The following is a 12,415-nucleotide window of genomic DNA, read 5'->3' as shown; positions in this document are numbered from 1 at the left end:
ATTTCAACATGATGGTGAGCCGTTTAAACACGACACCAATAGCAAAGCAGACAGTGGTACTTTTAATTACTATGTTAATAACTGTGTGTAGTTCATTAGACAGTTAGTAAAAAATACACTCATAATATGTTTCAAACCACAATAAAGATCGCAAAAAAATGACGTATTTGAGTATTTTATTTTTATTTTGTTTCCATGTGTGATGTCTGATCACATACTACTGAGATAATTGTATCTTCTTGGCCTATTTATGGAACTGCCGCCGCATCCTAAACCTTTATCAGGTGTTGTACTTCATATGGGGCCCACCCAGATAATGTTGCTTACGGGCCTATTGTTGTGTCGTTACGCCATTGGCGGTTAAATCAATTTTCTTTTTTAGGATGGTAAACAGTTAATGATCCTAGAAATAGATATCTGGTTTAACCAGAAAAAAAGACAGAAAACCCCCCAAAACAATAAAAGTCTTTCTGTAACCTAAGTGAAAGTGCTGTCTCATATTTCCTGAAGCACACTTGCTTGGGTTTAAACATTAATGGGCTTTGTTTAAAGGTCATTCCTTTGCAGCATCGCTGAAGTGGAAGTCACTGCCGGACCATGGCTGATTTTGGAGAAATCTTGCGTAATATAGGAGAGTTTGGATTGTTTCAAAAAACCATCCTGTTTGCTCTTTGCTTTCCAAACCTTATCTTGCCTTTTCACTTTGCGAGTGTTATTTTCACCCAGTCTGATCCGGAGCGACACTGTAACACAGACTGGATCCTCGGAGTTGCTCCTAACCTAACCAGAGAGGAGCAGCTGAACCTCACTCTGCCCAGGGAGGAGGATGGCAGCTTCAGCCGGTGTCAGATGTTCGTCCCTGTGGACTGGGACATCAATGCCATCAGGGAGGATGGTCTCAATGAGACAACAGGGTGCAGGAATGGATGGGTTTACGGCAACATGCTATATGAGTCCACAATAGTCACTGATGTGAGTGATTGACCTGTTTCAGTGTTGTTTTTTTACAATGTAAATTCAGATGTGGCTCTAGTAAAGAATGTCCTTTTTTACACAGTTTGATCTAGTTTGTGATAAGGCTCATTTGTTGGGAGTTGCACAGACAGTGCTGATGGCTGGCATCCTCGCTGGATGTCTCTTACTGGGACCTTTCGCTGAATCGTAGGTCTATTTTACACATTGATACATGGTAATACATTTAGTAATAACATTTTAAAGCACCTTTTAAATACTTTTTCAGTGTTGTTTATTTAGACACCTTTATGTAAACCTTGATATTCCATGATTTTCCCAGGTTTGATCTAAATTTTTATCTTTAGGTTTGGCCGAAGGCGCGCTGCTCAGATCCCTATAGTCCTGATGGTTGTATTCACTATAACGACTGGATTATCTCCAAACTACCCCTTATATTTGGCATCCCAGTTCGTGGTGGGAATTGGCTATGGAGGCTACCGGCTTAACGGCGTCATCCTAAGTAAAGCTTATTTTATACTTTTCTTTTCCTAAACAGACTCTAACAATGAAAAGGAAAGAAATTACTTGTATAACAAATTTCAATAGCAAGCACTAGTGCTGTACACGAAATAGGGAAAAAGAATCATAACAGGAGAAGTACATTGCAGTGCCACAAAGCTAATTATACTGGAGGATGGAGGAATTTTTGAAAAGACCCACCCTCTCCACTTAAAAAAAAAAAGCACATGCACAACCCCGTACCCGCTCCTGAGAGGGAATGCCTATTAAATGCTTGCCAGAGCATGCACAAGTCCATTTCTCCTCGTACACGCTCTGTTTAAAAGATGCTGTTTACATCACTCGTACAAGCTTACTTTCCAAAAGAAGATATGCAATTTTTCCACTATGTCAGGCTCACCCCCGGTAAGTGAATATGAGGACGAGAACATAGGACGGCCTTACGTTAACATATCACCAGAATGATTCACAATTAGGAGGACCTCTTATTTAGATGATCCACCGGGAATAAGAACATTCTCCACTATAAGTGTAAATAATTCAGAAACAAAAAAAGTAATAAAAATTAATAATTAAAAACGATAAGACGATCATAAAAAGGTTAATGATAAAACGATTAATAAGAGAATGAAAGGTAACATAGACGGCAAACTTAAACAGACCCGAGAGGTCTGAGCGCTTGCTACAAGAAGTCTGTAATGTATTTTGGTTTTAAGCCATTAAGTTATAGACCAAGAGAAGTCTATTCTCTGAAAGAGGTGAAGCAAATATAACAACCTTAGAACTGTGGTAATGTAATCATATTTAGTGGAGACCCAGGCAGCAGCATTGTGGATCAACTGCAGCTATTTGATCAGCTTTTAAGGCAGAACTGTGAAGAAGCCATTGCAGAAATCAGTTCCTTAAGAATAATGTGTCAATCAGTTTTTCTCCAAGATCCTGCTGAAAAATTAGTCCTTTAATCCCAGACGTGTCCTTTAGGTGTTAGAAGGCTGGTTTTATTCCTGTCTTTATGAGCCTCTGAAGGTTTTGGTCTGAGTCCATCACTACATTTAGATGTAGAGACTGATTGGTGGTTTCTAGCAGGAATAACTTCAGTTTTGTTTTTAGCTGAAGAACATTAAGGCACATCCATGAACTAAATTCATCTATGCACTTACCTTGTGTTTGAATGAGTTCATAATCATCCGTTGACATCGTAATATATAGCCACTACTCGAGATGAGAGGGGATGGCATCTCCCTTCTTAAAAAAAAAAAAAAAAAATCCTCCCCCTTCTTAAATGACCATGACCCCATACTATCCTATGTGACATTTTATTACTAAATGTGAAAAGTTTCTACTATATATCAACAGCAATGGCATTAATATTGCCCTTTCAACATTTGGTGGGCTGTGGGCTTACGAGTAGCCAGAGCAAAATAAAAAAAATTAAAGAAGTGGCCTGCCATGACTATTGGTCCCTAACTATGTAGGGGCTGTGATAAGCATGCCAGTCCAGGGACTGGCTGCAGTTCTACTGTAAGGTCAATGACTGGCGTACCTGACATGTAACAACCATACCTTGCATATTGCTTTAAGTTAATAGACTATATTAATTAGGTTATGCATGCTTCTGAAAAAATAAATAAATAATAATAATAGTCCACCATCCCCCTTCTTTTTTTTTTTCTTTTTACAACTAGACTACTTTATATAGCTGTGTCATTTGCATGATTATGGAAGCTTATGTTGTTGTTTGAGTTAAAGAAACATGCAGATATTAAATAGGAGGGGTCTGGGAATGAACCTTTGGGGAAAACATGTTCTTCTGTGGTCTCTGATGTACTGAAGCTAAAAAGTCCCTGTCCTTTAAGTAGGATTTTAACCCGGGGAGTGCTGTGCCAAAAACGGCAACACAGTTTTCCAGTTGCAAATAAAGACTGTGGAACAATCACAGAACTGGGTTCAATAATACCAGCACTGGTTAAAGGTTTAAGGAGCACGATCCTTGAAAATGCATGTTCTTATTCTGTCTCTTGAGTTAACTGAGTCATTGGAAATTATGCTTTCAAAAGTAACAGAAAAGTGGTCAGAAAGGGCAAATCAGTTACAGAGAGCTAGGAAATGTTTATACCCTCAGTGATGATCAAACATGTTGGGTTAAACCAACATTTCTTAAAGTATCACAGTTTTATAGCTCTTCTTTCTACAAGACTGACAGCTCGAAGTTCAAAACATCACACAATAAATAAACATTCATAACCAACAGATATCGCAGACAAAAATTCATTTAAATACCTAAAAAAAGTTTTTTGGACTTATCAGTCCTGTAAATATTAAATAACCTGGTTGGGATCAGTCTCTTTACCTGGAGAGCCAAATATTAAAAAAAAAAGTATATTTTTTCCCCAAAAACTGGAGTGCCACTGAGTTTCCTCCCTATAGGGATTCAACTATTAATTAGATTAATTGTGATTAATCGATTCAATGAAATAATACTCAATTAAATTAGTCATCGATTAATTGTTAATGCGAGTATAAAGACTGTAAAACATGGTTTTAGCTGACAGAGCGACCCACTTAAAGCAGTAATTATAACAGAACTGTAAAAAAATATATATAAACAATTTACATTAAGGATAAAAAAAAACAAAAAACTTTTGACTGTGAATATAAAGAACTCGACACGCTTGCTATCCCATTATTAATGAAAAAATAATCAACAGATTAATCGATTTGCAAAATGATTGTTAGTTGGTGCCCTAATCATATTTAAACGAGGAATTGGGGAAAAATGCTGAACAAAAAATAAAGTCAGACTCAATCCATTTGTTTTACTTTCTTTTCAACATTAATGACACCTGAGCTTGCTTTGATTCACTCCGAGAGCTCAGATGTGGAAAAACAGCTGATCCCAGGCTGTTCTCTACATCCAGTCTGTTCCTCTGCTTGGTTTGGATGCATCTTAAAGCTGAAGTTGAACTCAAACATATAAAACAAACTTACTATTTGGTGGGAAAAAAGCTTGTTTTATTTTTTTTGTTGGGTTCTCACAAAGTAGAACAGATCCCAGCCCTATTTAATTTTATAGCCTGAGAAATAAAATATTTTCACGTACCTATTGGAATACTTGGTGTCTGCTGATCTTTAAACATCATCCACATAGACCCCCTATGCTCACAGTAGCTGGACTGTTATAGTCATTAAATGTAGTACAGATGATTTTGCTTATTAAAAGGGGCTGGGGGTGCATTTACTAATTGCAATCTAGAAACTGCAATCATCACAAGGAAAAAGTGTTATTGTTGATAGTTTGTCTCTGATATCTTGTAATCTCCACAATAGAAAAAAATTGTATTAATATATTTCAACAACTTTTTACCTGCATGTGCTTTCATATTTAACTATATAGATATTTCTAGATATTTCAAGGTAATCAAAGTGCTTCTATGGTTACTGTTAGGCACTGAATGGATCGGGGTGTCCAAACGATCATGGGGAGCATGCATAACTCAACTTTTTGGTGCCATTGGACAGGCCATCCTCGGTGGCATGATCTACTTCATCAGAGACTGGAGGCTGGCTCAGCTTGTCACAGCTGCTCCATTTGTCTTGGTTGCCATTTACATATGGTCTGTGGGAAAAAAGAAAATCTCTTCCTATCCTGTTGCTTCTTGTTGATCTGTTTTTCTAGAGTTGCATTGATCAGGTTTTTACAGTCTGACCTGTTAACTGGATTTTGAACAATTCAGATTCACAGACAGCCTGTGCTGCATTTTCTCTGATTGTAGAAATAATGTTCAAACCAACAGCAAACAACTGAATTACAGGATTATCAAAATTATTGTTAACATATGTGCTTAAACTTAATTTCACTTTTACTAAATAGAAAAACGTGCATCAATGCTGTTGGAGGATGTGTTTAAGGACACAAAATAGTGGAAATTCTTTGTTATGATGTATTCAATGCATATGAAAAAATAAATTCAACTTTTCCAGCATTCAATGTGACGCTAACAGATAAGACCCATCATGACCATTTGATTGATGCATCTCTAGCTTTTATGTTAATGAATCTGTTATCACACCGGCTCTTTTCTTTTCAAAGGTTGTTGCTATTACTAAAACTGAATTTCACATAGGTCTTAATCTAAAAGAGTAAAATAAACATTGAGTTTTGACCATTACTTGAGCAATATGATGAGAGTTAAAAGCCCCATAAGAATATTTCCATGGAGAACAAATTGTGTATGCTAGATTACTCTATGTGTAGAGGATGTGTAGAGCTGAACCTTCACTTTAAGGCCACTGCTGTTATATTTATATATGTTGCTGTCAGATATCAATATAAGAGGCTGATGAAAAATGTCTGGCTTATTTTTGACAGGTTTATTCCAGAGTCGGCAAGATGGTTGTTGGACCAAGGACGGACAGATGAGGCCAAAGAGCTGATTGTCAAGGTGGCGGCTATTAACAAACGCAAAGTTTCAGACTCATTGCTGGAGAAGGTACTGCTGTTCACTTTTTGTCATCTCTATTAAAAAAAAAGTAAATTAATAAAATAGGAAAGCAAATTTTTGTTAGTGTAATGAGAAAATCTGCCTTCAGACAAAAAATACTTGAAGTTCTCCACATTTCTTTACATTATAACCACAAAATTGAATGTGTTTTATGTGGATTTTTATGTGACAGACCAACATAAAATTGTGAAGTGGATGGAATTTGCCCCGTACTTAGCTCCACCTGTCTTCCTATCAGCTTTAAAGCAAAGTTTTTCTGCAGAACTAAAAGTTGTTAATTTAAGTCAGGGGTCGGCAACCCAAACTGGACCAAAAAAGGAAAAAATCTGTCTGGAGCCACAAAAATGTAAAAGTTTTATATAAGCCTCAAATGGCAACACAGGCTCTAAGTGTATTAGCCCACTATAGAAAAGGACTACGTGGGCTTAAATACATAATAAGCATTCTTGATAAAATGTTTCTCCTGGAGAAAATGTCACATAGTGGTACGTGGTGAGAGATTGGCAGTGAAAGTACGTGGTGAGAGATTGGCAGTGAAAGGTCTCACTGTGTGGAATTCACCGAGCGTTTTAGGTTTTGTTGCATTGATGAAATTATAGAAACAGGATAAAGAAATCTAACTATAGTGGACATGTTTCTGTTGGAAGGAGTTGATTGAATAATGAGGAACCAAGCAGCAACTGACATCCATCCAAGCAGTGCCCACTAACCCCAAAATCACACATCCTCTGTCACCAGCGTTCCTTGGTGTTAATTTTATTTTTAGGATTTGGGGGGGAAAATATTGAAGAAAATTCACATACCTGCATAAGAGCGCTACCTGATGGATAGTAGTAGGTAGTGGAGTTTGGAGATGCAATCTACTTCTTTAAGGCCAATTTATGCTTCTGATGCATAGCCTCTGCAACCGTCGTTGCACACCTCAAAAAAATTTGGACTACGTGTCGGATGGTTGCAAACCCGTGCAGACCTCAAGCAGAGTGCGAAAACAAAAAGCATCTCTGATTGGTCCTTGGTATGCCTTTCCAGCTGGCTGTGTGGTCGTCCTTCTCGATTCGGTGCGGGGGCGTGCCATTTTTAAAAACCAAGGAACAACCACAACGGACAACTACAACGAAAGGTTAATCGAGGAGGTTCGGAAGTATAATCCATCGAAGTTCTCGTGATTTCTCGAATATGCTCCCCCTTGACTTTGCCGGGAAACTGCTTTGCATCCCTAGAAATTCCAGACCGATGGTGCAGAAGCATACCAGCAAAACTGATTTGCGAACAGACACAAGCAACATTTAATGTGTGCGGTTGCAGAAGTCTAATCTGCCCTTGAATCTATGCTTTATCTCCTCTAAATTTCTCCAGAGGTTCTCCAATCGCACTTTTTCTCTCAGTCCCAACTTGGTGGGTGGCTGTATATTTAGCATGCCTTACCTGGAAATGCCTTTTCAAGCATTTTTTTTTTTTGACAACCAGGCAATCCTTCCGCATTGGTAATGAAAGCAAATGATTCGGTCCATACTTCTTTGAATCCTCTGTTCTCATCAGCTATCTTCCTTTTTTGCCTTTGGGATCCATGGCCCAAGTTGCATCCGCCGCTTTGTTTGCCTGGCATAGCGCCGCACTAAAAACGTGTGTTGCAGGCTATGACCACTGATCTCTACACAAATTTTCATTGCAAGACATTTTTACCTTTATGGTTTTAATTTATTTATTATACAAATGTTTACAGCATTGGAAAATATAATGAATGATTGTTTGACCTCCTGTTCACCATATTAAAATAAACAAACAAAAAAAGAGGGGGGGGCCAACCCCTAATTTAACTGGTCCTGCCATGACATGGCAGGTTTGCAAAAATGCTGCTCTCTTTTTTAAATTGTAGACTGACCATTTATCCTGGGTCTGAATCCTGGTCTGAGGTCTGTCTACACTGAGTTTGCACATTATCCCACAGTAATAGTAATATCTGACACCAGCACTTAAGATATTTAAAATACCTGCAGTTCAGTTTTTTTGTGTGAAATGAAGAATAGAAATATCAAAGCTATTTTAAGGTCTAACAGCAGTTGTGCATTTTGCTGAACCCAAGTATCTGCCCCCAAGTTGTACTGCCTTCCCAGACAAAGACTGGAACCTCTGCTGGTGCTCCCCTCTTCCTAGCTATCTGGTGGTTCTGGTTCCCTTCTCAGGGGAAAGATCCTCTTCTATGAGCTGTACAGTGTTCACTTTATAATTCCGCAGTTCTTGTTTGATTTTAAGACAGATATGAATCATTTCCTAAATAAATATGAGGAAATACATTGTCATAAAACAGGACAGATGGAGCCAGTATTCAGGAGGGTCAGACAGTAGGAAGTTTCAAAATGTTTAATGACAAAAAAGGAAATAAAAACAGAACAGAAACAGAACACGGCTGCTGTGGATCTGCGGACCTGCAACTACTGCAGGGGAGGGCGAAGCATTGCCCATCACTGGCACTCTGGTTGAGGGAGAAACACCTCAACCTTACCACAACATGGTAAGTGACCATGATAATCTGACAGAATATGATTATCCATGTGAGTCACTTACCTGGTTCACCGTTCAGTCCATCCTCTCAATTCAATTTAATTCAGTTTTTGATATAGTGCCAATTCACAACATATGTCATCTCAAGGCACTTTGCAGTTCACCAGACCATACAGTCAACTCTCAGATAAGGCAGGATCAGTCGATGGACTGCCAACAAGATGCAGCGCTGAGCCATCCAGAGTGTCCCCGATGTAGCAGCCCCAGTGAGCAGGCAGAAGACCGATCTAGGTCAGGGAAACAGTTCAGAACAGGAATTTTGAGATCCAGGAGTCCATAGCCCAACCAGGGGTTCTGATCCAAACAGGAACTGACAGATCCAGATGAAATACTTCCCAACAGCTGTCTTCCTTTTACGCCATGAGGGAGTCTTAAGCACTTTAAAGGGTATTTTATCTATATATTTAACCCTTGTCTAGAGTTAGACAAGCTGCTCTCTGTCATCCCCACTTTAACTCCCTGCATAACACTCCAGCTTAGAGTACAAAATTTCTCTACTATTACTCCTATTAGGCCGAGGAAAGGCACACTCTAGTATTTAATCTCTCACATGTATATTAAATCATGTTTGAATCAATCAAACCAATGCTGAAATAATTAGAAACATGAATTTAAAGCTCACCCCCCTGACTAATACTTTTAAGACTTTCATTTGTAGAGAAATTTGAAATCATGCATTATTTTCCATCTACTTCACAAATATGCACTGCTCTATGTTGGCAAATCAGACAAAGTCTGGGTGAAATACTCTTTTGTTATAACCTGATCAACTGTGGGATATAATATTGTTTGAAATGGATACTGTTTAAGCAGCATACTGTATTCAGCATGCTGGGGTTCTATGTATACTGGACTTACAAGAGTATCTTCTTTTATTAAAACTCAGTGAATTAGGATTGCAGATGAAAAATAGACAGGTGAGCTATAATTAGAGCTACTGTTAGCATGATTTTGTGTTCACCCCTGTGCATTGCAGATTGTTATCAAAGAGCCTGAGCAAAAGAGAGGCATACTTTGTCTTTTCCAATCCCCTGTTCTTAGGAAGTATTTTCTTACTATAATCATGGCATGGTAAGTTACATTTAAATTGAAATCTGAAAAAAACAGACATATGACAGCTTGAAGTTTGACTCTTTTCTTTTTTTTATTGCAGGTTTTCGCTAAATGTTACCTACTTCTGCCTTTCTTTGAATGTGGGGAACTTTGGGCTGGATATTTTCTTGACCCAAGCCTTATTTGGTCTCTCTGAAGTACCTGCTCACATCATCTGCATTTGGCTTCTGGAGGCAGTGGGAAGGAAGGTGTCAGTCATGTCAACACTTCTGATCGGAGGATTTCTGTGCCTATTGATCCTCGCCGTTCCTCAAAGTAAAGACTCTTATTTATTCTTAACCTGTATTTAATATTGAATAATTGCAATTCCTTAACCAAAATGTGAATTAAATTTGGAGCTTTATTTATTGTATTTATTGAACTGTCCCCATGGTGAAGTAGTTTAAGTCTTAGCTGTTTTGCGTGAGAAAGGGCATCCATGGTTAAAACTTTACAAAATTTGTCAGGAAACCATAATCGCTTGCTGATGTAACCTTCGAATATGGGAGCCAAAAGGACACAAGCATTCATTTACTTCCTCGTTTTTACAAACCTTTGATGTACTGATACAACTCTTAGCAAAACCATAGAAAAGATATAATATATAAAGCATACCAAAAATAGTTCTTCCAACCTTAATGAATATGCACATGGTGGTTATACTGTAGGTATGCTTTAAGAGAGCAGTTTTAAAGCAAGCTCTTTCTATATTGATCCATAAATATGTACCTATTGTACAACACCATTGTACTAGAATAAGACATACCCTTTAACTTGTGTTCATATGTATGACGGGTCATACAGAAGTTATTATGTTCCAACACATAATAAAACTGCTGTAATTACATAGGGCTTATTGTTGGATGATCACAAAATAAAATACTTTCCATCAATTTCAAAAGACCTTCATTTAAGACCTTCATATCACAATAAGTACCACTGGTAGTGAAAATACTTTTGAAAAGGATGAAAATATAAATAATATATATATATAATAATAAATAAATATTTGTGATGCATTTATGGCATGAAAACGCCCTAATAGACTTCATAACCTACTGTAAGTCTTGTGAGATCCTTTCTAAGTGTTTACTTGTTCTTTTCCAGGTAGTGCCATTGCTGTCACTGCATTAGCAATTGGAGGACGGATTTTGACCAACTGGGCAGGATCTATATGCAATCTGTATGTTCAAGAGCTGTTTCCAACATCTTTTAGGTAAGCTGATGCTCTTTAATGGTGATACTACCCTTCAATCTTTTCAAAAAATTTTATTGAAAGGAATGAGCAGTAAATCAATCTAGTAAAAACACTGATGAGGAGCTTATCTGTACATTGTTGTTTTAGACAAACAGCCTCTGGTTTGGGCTCCATTGCCAGTCGAGTTGGGGGATTACTTTCCCCACCTCTCAACATGTTGTCCGTGTACCACTGGTCCATCCCTATCGTCATCTACAGCAGCCTTCCCATCCTCAGTGGAGCCCTCTGCTTCCTGCTTCCTGAGACCAGAAGAACAGAGCTTCCTGATTCCACCCAAGAAGCTGAAGGCAAATGGTGAGAAAGCTGGATTTTAGAGACACCTTCTTTAACAAAATACTTCTTTTTTTTGTCCCAATCTTTAAAAAAAATTCCTGAGTTTTCATGGTTCTTAATTACTTTCCAAAGCCAAACTTGTTCTATATCTCATAGAGAGAAGTGAGTTCTTGCAGCTTGATTTCGATGCATTATATAGGCAGATTTTCTATCCAGTTTATCTTTTTTTAATTAATTTTTTGACCACTATAATCTCATGCAGAAAAGGAAGTTAATTATTTAGCCTTCCCAAGAGCTCTGTACTTTGGTTAGATTAGAAAATCCCTTTATTGTCCCTCAATTGGGACATTCTGGTTCTTGTGAAGTATGAAATGTCCTGGCCAAAAAAGAACTAGCCGCTTTGACTAAATGAACACATTCTGGTGAGTATGAAGTGTTCTCCATACTTTTCTTAGTGTTTTATACAAATTTTAGTTAATTTTACCATGTTTCCACCACAAGTACAGAAGTCCCACTTTTGAACACCTGCAGATTGTTGGGCATTTTTTTTTTTACAATCCTTAAGTTTCATTCTTTGCTGATGATCTCTTCCTTATTGTTTGGAACTACTGATTTTCCACTGCTCTAACATGAACATATTTTCTGTTTTGTTTTGTTTCACAGGAAAAAGATGCAGCTAAATCATCAACATGACTTGGAGGAAGCCTCACAAGTTAAATCAACCAAACTGTAGTCCATATAGGTTCATAATGACAGAGGGCTAGTATAAATTTCAATGTATAATTATGATAATCAGTGGAAAAACATATTTTTTTCACTTTTAGTTGTCTAACCTTCTGACAACTGAATTACTCTAAATATTTGCGAGATTATGTTTACTGACAATAGGTGCTCAAAAGTTAAATAAAGTAACCTTGTCTCCAGCTATTGATGTTTTTCTCCAAATGGTTAAAACATAAACCAGTTACAATCTAATCTACTCCTACAACCAAACTGTTGTTTTCTTAAAGATGCATACATATAGTTTTTGTGTAAAGAAAAATACTTACATTTATGTGAAAGAAAATAATGAAATCAGGTGTTTTTAGTTTGTTGTCACATTTTGTTCAAAATGACAATAAAAACGTTTCAACAAATGTCAATCACTTCTTTCAAACAGCTTGGTCTGCTGCATTACTGCATTAGAAACACCGAGGCGGTCTACAAAAAGGGCCAAAGCCGACTATTCTTCCTGAGGAGGCTGAAGTCCTTTAAC

General features: G+C 37.6%; 1 protein-coding gene across 1 annotated transcript; it reads left to right on the top strand.

Moving 5' to 3' along the window:
• The first annotated feature begins 575 nt into the window (after positions 1-575).
• On the top strand, positions 576-12,140 carry LOC107097022 (solute carrier family 22 member 13-like). Its single transcript, XM_015393985.1, has 10 exons — positions 576-972; positions 1,058-1,161; positions 1,320-1,474; positions 4,919-5,087; positions 5,843-5,963; positions 9,514-9,608; positions 9,691-9,905; positions 10,737-10,845; positions 10,975-11,181; positions 11,824-12,140. Exons 1-10 carry the CDS (start codon positions 598-600, stop codon positions 11,891-11,893), a joined length of 1,620 nt encoding a protein of 539 aa, XP_015249471.1. The 5' UTR covers positions 576-597; the 3' UTR covers positions 11,894-12,140.
• Positions 12,141-12,415: the final 275 nt, after the last annotated feature.

The sequence above is a fragment of the Cyprinodon variegatus genome, unplaced genomic scaffold (genome assembly GCF_000732505.1).
Source record: "Cyprinodon variegatus isolate N-32 unplaced genomic scaffold, C_variegatus-1.0 Scaffold666, whole genome shotgun sequence".
NCBI lineage: Eukaryota > Metazoa > Chordata > Actinopteri > Cyprinodontiformes > Cyprinodontidae > Cyprinodon > Cyprinodon variegatus.
Note: the sequence above shows the minus strand (reverse complement) of the source record. Positions and strands in the feature narration are given on the sequence as shown.

What these genes read in the sequence shown, in the direction of transcription:
- LOC107097022 (XM_015393985.1), top strand. Translation starts at nt 598, where the DNA reads ATGGCTGATTTTGGAGAAATCTTGCGTAATATAGGAGAGTTTGGATTG. An exon ending in GCTTAACGGCGTCATCCTAA is followed by an intron (nt 1,475 to 4,918) that starts GTAAAGCTTATT and finishes GGTTACTGTTAG; the next exon opens with GCACTGAATGGATCGGGGTG. An exon ending in CAGACTCATTGCTGGAGAAG is followed by an intron (nt 5,964 to 9,513) that starts GTACTGCTGTTC and finishes TGTGCATTGCAG; the next exon opens with ATTGTTATCAAAGAGCCTGA.